This window comes from Theropithecus gelada, chromosome X (assembly GCF_003255815.1).
Source record: "Theropithecus gelada isolate Dixy chromosome X, Tgel_1.0, whole genome shotgun sequence".
Taxonomy (NCBI): Eukaryota; Metazoa; Chordata; class Mammalia; order Primates; family Cercopithecidae; genus Theropithecus; species Theropithecus gelada.
This window is the reverse complement of record NC_037689.1, coordinates 28,841,918-28,855,171: the sequence shown is the minus strand read 5'-3', so window position 1 is coordinate 28,855,171 and position 13,254 is coordinate 28,841,918. Positions and strand designations below refer to the sequence as shown.

Sequence of the window (13,254 nt, the reverse complement as noted above, 5' to 3'; positions counted from 1 at the left end):
ATCCCAGGGGAAATATACAGCCTTAAGATCCAAGCTAGACTCTGTATAGGACAAAGAATGTCAAAGAGAACATGGGCTTTTGCTTTTTTGGGTCTTACAGTTTTTGAGAAGGAGAGACATGAAGGTTGATTTCCAAACTCTTATCCTGGATTAGATGGAAACAAACTGTGGGTCACAAGTTGCTCAACTGACTTAAATATTCTTGCAGAACAATCTCATCTATGCCCATGGTTGGACTACTATTTCCATACATAGGAGAAAGCCAAGTCAACCTTATTTATATCTGTGCTCCTAGTAATTCCTGGCACCTTAGATCAGGCCTTGCAAATATCAGGCACCTGACCTCCATACTTTCACTTTTAAAATTTCCTTATTGAGTACCTAATGTGTACCTGGTCTATAGAACTTGAAGGAAATAAAAATATTTTACCACAAAATATATTAATTTCATATATGCTGAGATGGGTGTCAGAGAGCCTGCAAGGAGAGCTGTTTTTGTGGAGGAGATTTGCATCTGTAGAAACTCTGTATTCATGCAACCAGGACTTCCCTCGTCCAGATCTAGGAAACATGAAATGAGAGTCCTACACCTTAAAGATCTGAAAGAAATGTTTACTGGCCAAGCATGTTGGCTCACGCCTGTAATCCTAGCACCTTGGGAGGCCAAGGTGGGAGGAACACTTGAGCCCAGGAGTTCAAGACCAGCCTGGGCAACATAGTGAGACCTTGTCTCTACAAAAAATAAAATTATTAGCTGGGTGTGGTGGCACGCACCTGCAGTCCCAGCTACTCAGGAGGCTAAAGTGGAAGGATTGCTTGAGCCCAGGAAGTCGAGGCTGCAGTCAGCCAAGATTGAGCCACTACCCTTCAGCCTGGGTGACAGAGCAAGATCCTATCTCAAAACAAACAAACAAACAAACAAACCATTTGCCACTTATTTTATCAGAGGGCTGCCATGATGCAAGCTCCCATTCTTTTTGTAACCTCAATATGGTATACAAGCTTCGGTATCCCACAGAGTGTTACGTAACCACTCTGTGATGCTCCCTGTGTGCAGGTTAATACAATTTTTATGACTTTTCTTCAATTAATCTGCGTTTTGTGAGTTGATTTTTAGAGAAACTTCAGAGGGTGAAGGGGAAGTTTTCCCCGTGGCCCCTACAGATTCTAAAAGTAGATATCTTCTACATACATTGAATCAGAGGACTTTTGTCCATGTAAATGAACCTATTTACAGAGGGGTTATTCATTGCATGCTACAGTCCATACTTTCACAATCATTGTAGTCCAAACCTCCTAGAAAGAGTCTGTTTTAAAATGGATAATCCATTACAACCATGTCTGATAATCCAGGCCCTGCTTAGAATTATGCTGCAAGTTTGAAGGGCTTAGACCAATACCTATGCTTCCCCATTGCCAGAGTTTTCTTGTGTTTCTTGAGGTTCTTGACACAATCCTGAGCTCTTACGAAAGAGGCTCTCCAATTTATTCTCCATCCCTCAAGATGAGTTGAGTGCATGGTCCGTGCTGCTACATTGAGTTGCACATGACTGACTAAATGTCAGGCATGGTAAACACGCATTCATTCTGTAACATCCCCCAAGCTCATTGCATGAATTCACCACTTATTTTTCCTCCAGGTTGGTTCTCTGTGCCCAGAGGGTACAGTAGCAATGTCCAGAGTGAGATGGAATCTCACTCTGTTGCCCAGGCTGGAGTACAGGGGCACAATCTTGGTTCATGGCAATCTCCACCTACCGGGTTTAAGTGATTCTCCCATCTCAGCCTCCCAAGTAGCTGGGATTACAAGCATGTGACACCATGCCTGGCTAAGTTTTGTACTTTGATTAGAGACACGGTTTCGCCATGTTGGCCAGGCTGGTCTTGAACTGATAACCTTAGGCGATCCACCTGGGATTACAGGCATAGGCCACCACACCTGGCTAGGAATGTTTGACTGGAAGCCAGATATTTGTTTTAGCATTCACCTTATTCTTCTCTGCTTGAATGTTTCTTTGTAATAGTATAGAACTTGCTAGTCTAATCCTGAGCAAAGGCTGATTTATGATTCCTTCATGTGGTTCTATTAATAGCACAGGGCTCTGAGTGAACACTGATTGCATGCAAATTCCACTTCACAGACTAGCTGTGATAGATATAATGGTGTAAGCTGTAGATAAGAAACCCCTGGTCAGAACTACATCCGTCCTTCCATGTGACCCCCAACCATGAACAGGTTTATGAAAAATGTCAGTCTATTTCCAAAGGAAGAGAAACAGCCAGAAGGACACGCCTCCAAAATGCTTGTTGCATACTGGAGAACAATGAAATTTTACACATTTGTTCCTCCCTGATGCTTGGGCTGCTTCAGAATTAACGGGAATTGAAAATCAGACTTTGCAATAGCACCATGATTGCCTAAAGAATTCCACTGTGGGTGTGTCCTGCTGAAATGATATGGCTGCTACATCCAACATGCACAGCACCCCTGCTCTTCCTGCTTCCAAACTGTTCAAGCACTTTATCTGCACCTCCCTCAGGACATTCCTCACTTTCTGCCCTGAATTGTTATAGGATCTCCTGAAAGAATCTTAAATTTCTTAGTATCTTGTATGCTGAACATTCTCCCCTAAACCTATAGTCTTATCATCATTGCACCCTACTCCCACCCTGCACTGCCAAAAAACATTTAAGCACACAGTTAGCATCCAGTCAACATGACTAATGAATGAACTACATCTTTCCTGGAGATATGTTGTTGATTGTGCACTGACATGATGCACGCTTTCTTATTACATGGAAAGAAAAGAAATAAAGTGGTGTAGATTTCAGGTTCTAGGTGGGACACCTGCATTTGAACACATGCTCATCCATTATGAATTCTGTAATCTGAGGTGGGTGTACCTAACCTGCAAGCCTCACTAACCTTACCTGTGGAATGGGAATGATGAGAACATCACCTGCTGCACAGGGACCACTGGCAGCACAAAATGAGGCAAGATGTTGAGACTCAGAAACTGATATCCCCAAAGATTGCCTTTTGACATGCTAAACCGACGAAGCCTCAAGTTTCTCTAACCTCCCCTTCATCCCACACACAGTTTCTCCCACAGAAGGTGGAGTTCTTTTATCTGCCTAAGATCCAGACCCCCCCCAAGGAGAACTTTTTTTTCCCTTCCCCTCCCTGTAATTTCATTGTCTATTGCAGAAAAGAAGACCAAGATATGACTACCCCCGAGCAGACCCTTTTCCAAGTACGATCTCCAAGGATCATTTAAATTACAAGTTAATTTCTGTTCCTGTATCAATAATTCTCCCTAGCAATCACTTATTGCCCCTCAACAGAACTCTTCTCCCTGATCCGCATAACCTGTGTTACCAGGATCCAAGCCCCCATCATATATATGTGTGTGTGTGTGTGTGTGTGTATATATATATATATATATATTTTTTTTTTTCCCTGGAATACAGTGGTATGATCTCAGCTCACTGCAACCTCCACCTCCTGGGTTCAAGTGATTCTCCTGCCTCAGCCTCCCAAAGTAGGTGGGATTACAGGCACGCACCACCATGCCCGGCTAATTTTTGTATTTTTAGTAGAGACGGGGTTTTACCATGTTGGACAGGCTGGTCTCGAACTCCTGACCTCAGGTGATCTGCCTGCTTCAGCATCCCAAAGTGCTGGGATTACAGACGTGAGCCCCCACGCCTGGCCCAAGCCCCCATCCTTTCTGTAACCTCAGGATGGTGTATAAGCTTCTGGACCCCATTGGGAGGTTGGGTTTTCATTATGAAGGCTCTTGTGTACGCACATTCAATAAATTAGTATGCCTTTTCCCCTATGAATCAATCTGCCTCACGCCAGTGATTTCCTGACAACCTTTATGGGACCAAAAGCCTACGGCTCCCACAAATACATGTGCTATCAGGGCCCAATATGGGGCCAGCTCTCAATGTTAGTCACTCTGATGATTAAAATCATGTTGACCACCCCGTGAATTCGCACAGAAGAATCCTATCTCCTGGATTTCAACTGCCCTTGCATGGTTGTACTGAGAAGCCCCTTCTGTAGCTCTCACAACATCTGTACGAAGTCAGTCTTTCTCTAGTTACTGTAACAATATGAGACACAGCACTCACTCAGCTAAGGATAAGGCAGTAAGCCACAATCATGGGCAGTAGAATTGGTGTACAGTTACATAATGAAGGCTCTTGGTCATTGAATATGCCTTTCCAGGCTTAAAGAAACCTGCGGGGGAGAAAGTGATGATCCATAGAATTACACAGCCCTCAAACATGTGGAGAGAACATGCTCGGAGTGACTGAGATGCGCCCTCACTAGTTAACCACTTCCATCTCAGTTTTCCTTTGTGCAGGGAGTGTTTCTTCTTAAGCAAATCTCCCCCTTTTATTTTATTACATAATTATTCAGAATGCAACAGTCCCCTCCTGTGCAATAAGGAAAAGCCCTTCTTGGAAAGAAGAAATATTCTTTAGAACACTCATATGTATCAGATTTAAAAAAACAAAAAGTTTCTTAAAAATTCATGGAATGCTTGGGGGAAGGATTTTATCTTTTGGCCAAAAACAAACAAACAAACAAAACAAAACAAAACAAACACAATCTTCTATAAATCAGGGGCTAAGGCAGGTCTCGAAGATTGAAAATACTCTCCAAATACTTTAGAGAGAACTAGTAGTGATACAACACTGGAAGTTAAACTTTCTAATGAGTCAGGCATGTATGCCGTGCTAATTAAATAAAATGTAATCAACAGGTGTGATGAGATCAGTGTGAGGTTGCTTGATAGCCAACAGAAGTCTTAGAGTTGCATAAGCAGCCTGACACATTAAAATAGAACACTCATTAAAGAGAGAAAATATTCTACTGATTTACACTACTAAGATGTGAAAAATATATATTGATTTATGTGCAACATTTTAGAAAGGAAAAAATAAAAGGATGCAGGCTTGTATTGGTACATGTACAAGCCATAAGCGTAATGTACTCTTCTTATAAATCTTGTTAGAGAGAATGTTCTGGTTTTGTTTTTCCTAGTTATTATTATAAATGGTACTCACTCTCATTACTTTATAGAATCACAGACTATCACAGAAAAAAGAACCTCAGAACTTGCCTAATTTGAATCCTCCTATCAAGATGATAGAGGAGAGGCCTGAAGATGTAAAACTTCTCCCAAGTTCACAGATAATTACAGAAACATCTAGAAGCTGGAAGAAGAGTCCAGTCTTGTTTCTTAAGAAGGTGCTCCTTCCATGATTTAAAACAAAACAAAACAAAATTTGTTCTGACAATCACCATAGTAGGTGACCACCACTGCCATCAATTTGCTGCTTTAAACAAACAAACAAACAAATATAACTGGGAAGCAACTTTCATGCATTTCCAAAACATCTGGATCCAAAGGTTAGAAACTACTGAGTTAGTTCACCAAAAGAAATGGAGAGAAGAATGAAAGGGAGAAAAAGTAAAAGGAAACAAACACATGAAAATCTTTAGCAACCTGAGTGAGTACTGGAATACGGACAAAATGGTCTCTTCTGTCACTCTGATACTATCCAGATGGGCCCAGCAATGTAAAAGTAAGAGGCAATGCTGCTAGAAAAGACTTGAAATTGTGAGAAGTTCCAAGTGGACTGGAATGCTGATTTTTCATTCCTTTGCGTAACTCACACACTAAGGCCTTCCCTACCTCATTCCGCACGAGGTTGCATGCTAGCCAACTCCTTAGCTGTGTACAGCTAAGAGACCCCAGGTGTAATCCCCCATCCTGGGACCTCTGAGCTCTGCTTCCCAGTTATATTTGTTTGTTTAAAGCAGCAAATTGATGGTGGTGGTGGTCACCTACTATGGTGATTGTCAGAACAAATTGTGTTCTGTTTTGTTCTGAGCTCTGCATGAGGGATGATGATGTCCTGTAGATATGGAAGACATGCATTTTAACTTAAACAAAGCTTCAGTAAGGAAGTCTTCCCAATGTCAGTGAAAAATGCCACGTTTCTTAGAAATAGGGTTATTTGCTCAGGAAGGGAGAGAAGGAGTTTGGAGAACAAGGAAAGCTTTGCCATCCTTAGATGCAGCAAGAAGAACACAAGGACCTCGTCACTGTTGCCCTGAGAGCCTCGCGAAGTGTGTAGCCAGCTGCAGGTATTCTGGATCCAAAATCCATCACACATCTAACTGCTAATGACAAGGCATTGTTCATATTTCATTGTTGATAGAATAAGGGATAATAAGGACTAAAGTTTTGTCTCCTTTCCTCCATGAATCTCTTCCATCTGCAGCCCACAGACTAGACTTCCCCTGAAATGTATCCACTGGCAACTGCAGACATGCACAAGAGGGTAAAGATATATATATTTTTTAAGAGACAAGGTCTCACTCTGTCACCCAGGCTGGAGTGCAGTGGTACAATCATAGCTCAGTGCAGCCTCAATCTCCTGGGCTCAAGACCTCCTCCCACCTCAGCCTCCCAACTAGCTGGGACCACAGGCATGTACCACCACACCCAGCTGATTTTTTTTTTTTTTAATTTTTTGTAGAGATGGGGTCTCCCTATGTTGCCTGGACTGGTGAAGGTACTTTTTGTATTCTATTTACCTTTCAGGATCAATGCATTTTTGGTTACCTTCAAAAAACCCCATACATTTGCTGTCTCTAAAGGCATCAGCAACATAGATGGAAATACACAGGAAAGAAAACACAAGGAGGCAAAGACTTACTGGTTTTCTAAGAATTCACTGAGGAGAAACGTACCCACACTCCAGTCCATTTCCTCAACAGCATCCCCGTAGACTCCGTGTTTACTTTTGCCGGCAAAATCCTTGCTGGAGAAAAGGGCCGTGTGCACATGGAGGTAGGACAAGACAAGCAGGAACGGAGTCTCAGTGTTCCTGCAAAAAAAAAAAAAAAAAGGGAGAAAAAAAAGACCACGGATAATGTAAGTATGTCTGCCACCATTCTGATTAGGATCCACCTATTATCATAGCAGGCAATTTGAAAATTCACAAAGTACTACAAGTTAATTGCCTAATATGGTATCTTCTGTCAGAGAAAGGTAAGTCTCTGTTGTGTCTCTATGAAGTGACTTATTGTTACCCTCTATGGATCAGTAGGTGAAGAATTATGTTATTGAGACTTCCCCCAAAGACGCAACTCAGGAAGAGATTTAATAGAAAATTGCCTGTATTTGTTTTTTGTTGTTGTTGTTGAATTCTGTTCTTCCTTCTCTATATGGTGATTAATATGAATTCAAGCACCTTGAAAATAGTATTTCTTTGGGAAAAAATTTTATACACAAATGCACATACACACACTACTAGAAAGACTACCTTTTAAAAATTGTAATTGATATATGCAAACAATTATACAAATATATATACAAATTTTGTATATATATGTATCATTTGACATATACAAATAATTCTTGTGTAGACTTGTTGGGGACAATGCAATAATACATGTTTACCATGTGGAATGATTAAATACAGCTAATCAAAATATTCATTTTCTCATATAGTTGTTATTTCTTTGAGGTGAGAACATTTAAAATCTACTCTCTCAGCAATTTTGAAATATACAATACATTGACTATTTTTATGCTTTGGGGAAGAGGGATTCTAGTCTGTGTGGCTAGCCTCAGGGGAGACTGAGAGACGATTCTCTGCTGGCCGTTTCCTCTTTGTCTTCAGTATTCTCTAGTTGCCCTGTTGGGGCTCAGAAAAGGGAACCCTAAAACAATATTGTTAAGCATCTCCTACAGGCCAGGCATGGTTCTAGCGTATGGAGATTATTATTTTATTAATATTTTCTATTTGAGATAGAGTCTTGCTGTGTTGCTCAAGCTAGAGTGCAGTGACATGATCTCGGCTCACTGCAAACTCCACCTCCTGGGTTCAAGCGATTCTGTCTCAGCCTCTGGAGTAGCTGGCATTAAAGGTGTACACCACCATGCCTGGCTAATTTCTGTAATTTTTTTAGTAGAGATGGGGTTTCACCATGTCGGCCAGGCTGGTTTAAACTCCTGACCTCAGGTATCCTCCTGCCTCAGCCTCCCAAAGTGCTGGGATTACAGGTATGAGCCACTGCACCCAGCCTGGAGATTCAATTTTTATTAGCAAATGCTAATAAAGCATGTGTTCCATGACACCAGAGTCTTTTATGTGCTCTCTTCTCCCACCAGACCACCAGGCAGGAATGTCATTTATATCATGGTGTTCCTGACACCTGCAAAGTGATTGGCAGGTGGCAGAAATTCAGCAAATCTGTTATTGGATGAAATATTACATCTGCTTTCTAAGCATTGGCAGCCCCGCCCAGCAGTCAAGTGAATGACAGGGCCTTGGGAATGCAATGTGAACTGCACTGTGAATGGTTTATGTTGCATATGGTTTAGACTTCTGCCTAAGTCTCTTGTTACTTAGAAGGGATGTGGTTTATGTAACGGTTGCTCTAGAGCAAGGATTCCTCTGCAGAACTTCTGTCCTAAATCTCTTGTTACTTTGAAGGAATGTGGTTTATGTAGCAGTTGCTCTAGAACAGAGATTCCTCTGCAGAACTTCTGTCCTCAGTCTTTTGTTACTTTGACGGGACATGGTTTATGTAACAGTTGCTCTAGGGCAGGGACTACTCTGCAGAACTTCTCTCCTAAGTCTCTTCTTACTTTTACGGGGTCATCTCCCACGGTCCATATCTTTACCAGCCAGTAAAAGTTCAGAAGACTCTATATATATATGTAGTTAAATTAATTTTTCTTCTATGTATTTCTGGCTTCCTTAACTTCTCATGATAGCCAAAAACATTCCAAATTTTGGACTGGGTGTCACAAATATTAATAAGTTTTCCTGGAAACAATAAACAGATGTATGCTTTTCTAAATGCATTTGTATTTTGCTAATGTTAGTATACCTTGGGCTCCTCGAACTGCTCACACCTATGGCTGTAACACTTCATTTTTAAGGTCAGTTCTTACATTTATTAACCCCTACTCCTTTGAAAGAGAAAACCAGCACAAAACAGCACTTTGGGTTAGAGCTAAGCCAGGCATCTCCGGTTATCTGAAAACAGGCAGATCAAATCTAACAAGTTATTGGTAATCATTAGTACCATGTTTTATTATTCCAGTACTTGGTGGCAAATTTTTTTTACAATAATATGAAACAAGGAAATGCTGTTAATATCTCACAGGAATATGGGCAACTGTTACATAAACCACATTCCTTCAAAGTAACAAGAGATTTAGAACAGGAGTTCTGCAGAGGAATCCTTGCTCTAGAGCAACCGTTACATAAACCACATCCCTTCTAAGTAACAAGAGACTTAGGCAGAAGTCTAAACCATATGCAACATAAACCATTCACAATGCATGTCTCACAGGAACTGGAATAAGAAGGCAAGCAATGAGAGCCCACTGGACCTGGTCTATAACATTCACTGTTACATCTCAGAAAGAAAAGAGGACATACTACTGCTTAGATGGAAGCACTGGAATTGTCATCCTAGCTGATGACTTACATATGAGCATCTCTACCAAGCCACGTGTTTGGCTCCTTCTAAGAGAAGATGCCCTTGAACGGAGCCACAGTATGTTAGAGAGCTTGGCCACACAGGGCAGACTGTGAAGCCTCCATTCTACTTATTATGGGGAAAGTTTATTCACACCTGGGCAAATTGCACCTCCTTCCCCAGAAGCAGATTGTGTTCCCCTAAACTGGCTTAGATTCCTCAAAACGAACATGAAATTACAGTCTTTGTGTTCCTAAATAGAGAGTTACATTATGTATGAGAACAATCTCACTGCAATTTTACTCTCATCTGTTCTCCCATTTATTTTTAGATTTAAAGTTAAGGAAAATAGATAAGAAAGCTTAAAAAGTCAATCTCCCAAGCACGGTACATGGTCATACAGGATGTGAGTGACAGAATTTGCTGAGAACGAAGAGCTATTGCATGGATTGAAATGCCCAGCACTGGGCTTCAGTCCAGTTTCGACTTGGATTCTCCAATTTTGGATAGCAGTCCTCTTGTTCAAAAGTTAAAAAAAAAAAAAAAGAAGAAGAAGAAAGAGACATCCATCAACATGATTGGCAGGATCATAAAATTGTGCCATATTAAAATGTGAGGTGGAAATAAGGAAATAAATAATAAGGATGACACAACCGGCAAACAAGAGAGCCTGAAATAAAAGCTGGTTCATGAGGACTGAAAGAACAGTTGAGTCAAAGATCTGAGCTTCAGGGTTCAATCAAGGCTACAGAATGTGACCTTTGTCTTGGAATGCAGGGGAATCCTCCTTAGAAGGGGAGAAGGGAATCAATGTGTTTATTATCAAAATTCACATATTTATGGAACTCGTTTTCTATCATCTCTCTATAAAGCAGTGGTTTTTCATCCTATAGGGGTGACATCAGAGATACCAGTATCTTTATGTATACTCTGTGCATCGAGTAGAGTTGATTAGGTTTGACATACAAAAACAAACCCAGAAAACAGAGAAAAGCATACTTGGCTTGCAAAAACACTGTTCCAAGATTTACCATCCAGGAACAGAAGTGAAATCAACGGTGCATGGGAATGTTGGCTAGCCAGACATAAATCACTGACTTTCCTGCACACACCTGGGGTGTAACTGACAGCCTGTGCCCAGGTGAAGGAATTCTTGCTTTGTGATATTCTTTGAGAGACCAGGAAAGACCATTTGCTTCACACCCAGGCTCAGGAAGGAGATCTGGGTCTCCCTTCCTCTCTATGACCTTGAAAGCTGAATGACACATCAGCAAGTTGGTGGAAGAAAGATCTCTCAATAACAGCTTAACTCCTTTTTTATTAGCTGGAGTACTTCAGTAAACAACTCTTTTGAAAATTTATTGCCACTGTCTTGCACACTGTGCGAAAAGATAGAACTTTCAGCTGCTACATGCCTGCGCTCCATTTGTTAAAAATACAGAAGGCAGCCCTGAGCCTTTCCAGCAACATGTAATCATTCCGATCTCAGAATCAAAAGATTTACATTCTATAGAGGCAGGAGTGAAAATTCAGGCAAGAAGATGGTTAAGGCATTTTGTTTCTGTCTGTCATAAAGTATACTTTTGATGGTCTTTAGAATAATAATCTTCATCTGAGTGTCTGACCTTTATTATTGTAGTATTGTTCCAACTGCAGTGGGCATAGGGAATAACGGGAATGCAAATAGGGATGTCAGTGAATTCCTTCTGGATACCTTCTGCTGCTGGTAATTAGAGTATGGCATAAACCAGAGAGCGGTATCAACAGTCACCGCCCCCCCGCCACCCCCACGAATTTCATGTGACCACCTCTGCGTGCAGCAGGTGGATTTATACATCCAGCTGTTCATGTCTTCTATCTATGAGTTTTGCAGTTATTAAGCAAATGTTCTGCTGACACACGATACCAGGCACTAGAAATATAAAGAGAGACTGGAACGGACCCTGCCATCAGCAACCCACAGTTCAGACAAGAGCATCGATGGTTAGTCCGAGCTGTCTTAAGTACCCTTACCCAGTGCTGCAGAGAATGAATTCAGAGAAGGAGAACTTATCTTAACCTGGCAGGGGTCAGAATTTGCTCCCAGAAAGAGGTAGCTTTCAATGGTTCACATAGCATGACAGCGTTTTTGAATGTTTTCCATAAACATGTAGGCTTTCGAGCTATTCACAGGTATGATATTCAGAGATACAGAAATACACGGCTGGAGAGGCATTTCCAGGGTCAGGTCTAAGTTTTCTTTATCTATGCCCCAGTCAGTTGAGAATGCCATGGACCCACTAGATCTAGTATGGCAAAAGACGAACATCCCTCGGTACCTGTATTGTTACAATATCCTCAGCCTGAAACCAGAGGTTCATCCAAAAAAGAAGCCCTCCCCTCCTTTTTTTTTTTCAGAGACAGGGTCTTGCTCTGTTGTGCAGGCTGGAGTGCAGTGGTGCAATCATCGCTCACTGCAGCCTACAACTCCGGAGCTTAAGAGATTCTCCCACCTCAGCTTCCTGAGTAGCTGGGACGACAGGTGTGCACGACCATGCTGAGCTAATACTTCCTTATTTTTTGTAAAGACAGGGTCTCACTATATTGCCCAGACTGGTCTTGAACTCTTGGCATCAAGCAATCTTCTCACCTCAGTTCTCAAGTAGCTGGGACTACAGGCACACACCACCTTGCCCAGCTAATATTACTTTATTTTTTGTAGACACAGGGTCTTGCTGTATTGCCCAGGCTGGTCTTGAACCCCTGAGCTCAAGTGATCCTCCCACCTAGGCTTCCCAAAGTGCTAGGATTACAGGCATGAGCCACTGTGCCCGTTGCCCTCATTTTAAAATACATATCCCATAGGCCCACAAAAGTTAGAAACAAATCATGTGTTATCTACAGTTACTGAATAATGTGACTTTTTGATAATTCTTTAATTATTTAAATTTTCTATTTTTGAATGAGCATCTGTGTGTGTCCCTCTGTATTGCCCTTAATGTTTAATCTGATTTACTTTTCTTACCATGAATTAAAATCAATATCACCCCATTCCTTTCTGGCTTACACTATTATCGAAACTAATGAAACTTCCTAAAGATCCCTTTATTCAAAAGACACTTTGAGCCAAATCACTGGTATTCATCACAGCCACTTACACTGGAGTCCAGCTGGAAATGGGAGAGGATAGGCTGGAGGCACCCAATAAATGCATTTCACGATTGTGACTGTACCAAATGGTGATAGCAGTACATAGATCAGAACAAAAAGTCATATCTTCTTCCAATAATATATTTATCAGTTGTCATAGATTTTAGGGAATTATGATTACACAAGCAATGCTTGTAGAAAGGAGTATTTATTTATCATTAAAGTATAGACCATAGGAAATGGTAGGAGAGATTCTTCCCCATGGCTCGCCACTAAAGGTATAATCTTTTCATGTAGGCGTTTCCCCCCCACCCCTTGATTACTGACACTTTCCATCATGCTGATGTTTTGGTGTTTTTTCTGTGGAGAGCTGTCAGGGAGCAGGGCTTATTGTTGTCAGAACAGGAGATCTTACCACTCCGGGAAGTCAGAGATTAAAAAAGAACTCTACATAATTTCCAAATTTTTGATTTGTTATCCATAAATCCTTTGCTAAAATAATTCATTTATAAAGAACAAGAGTTATCCTACATTGAGCTTGACTAAAACTTACTAGCTTTTATTGAAATTCTAATTATAATATCTCAAAATATACATAC

General features: G+C 41.1%; 1 protein-coding gene across 6 annotated transcripts in view; it reads right to left on the bottom strand.

Annotated features, from left to right (window-relative positions):
- STS (steroid sulfatase) overlaps positions 1–13,254 on the bottom strand; it is a 216,593-nt gene that overhangs the window by 72,273 nt on the left and 131,066 nt on the right. For all 6 annotated transcript variants that reach the window (XM_025371987.1, XM_025371986.1, XM_025371988.1 and 3 more), the window contains one exon: positions 6,779–6,915. In XM_025371987.1, the coding sequence (XP_025227772.1) occupies positions 6,779–6,915 (137 nt within the window). The remainder of the gene's footprint in view (positions 1–6,778; positions 6,916–13,254) is intronic.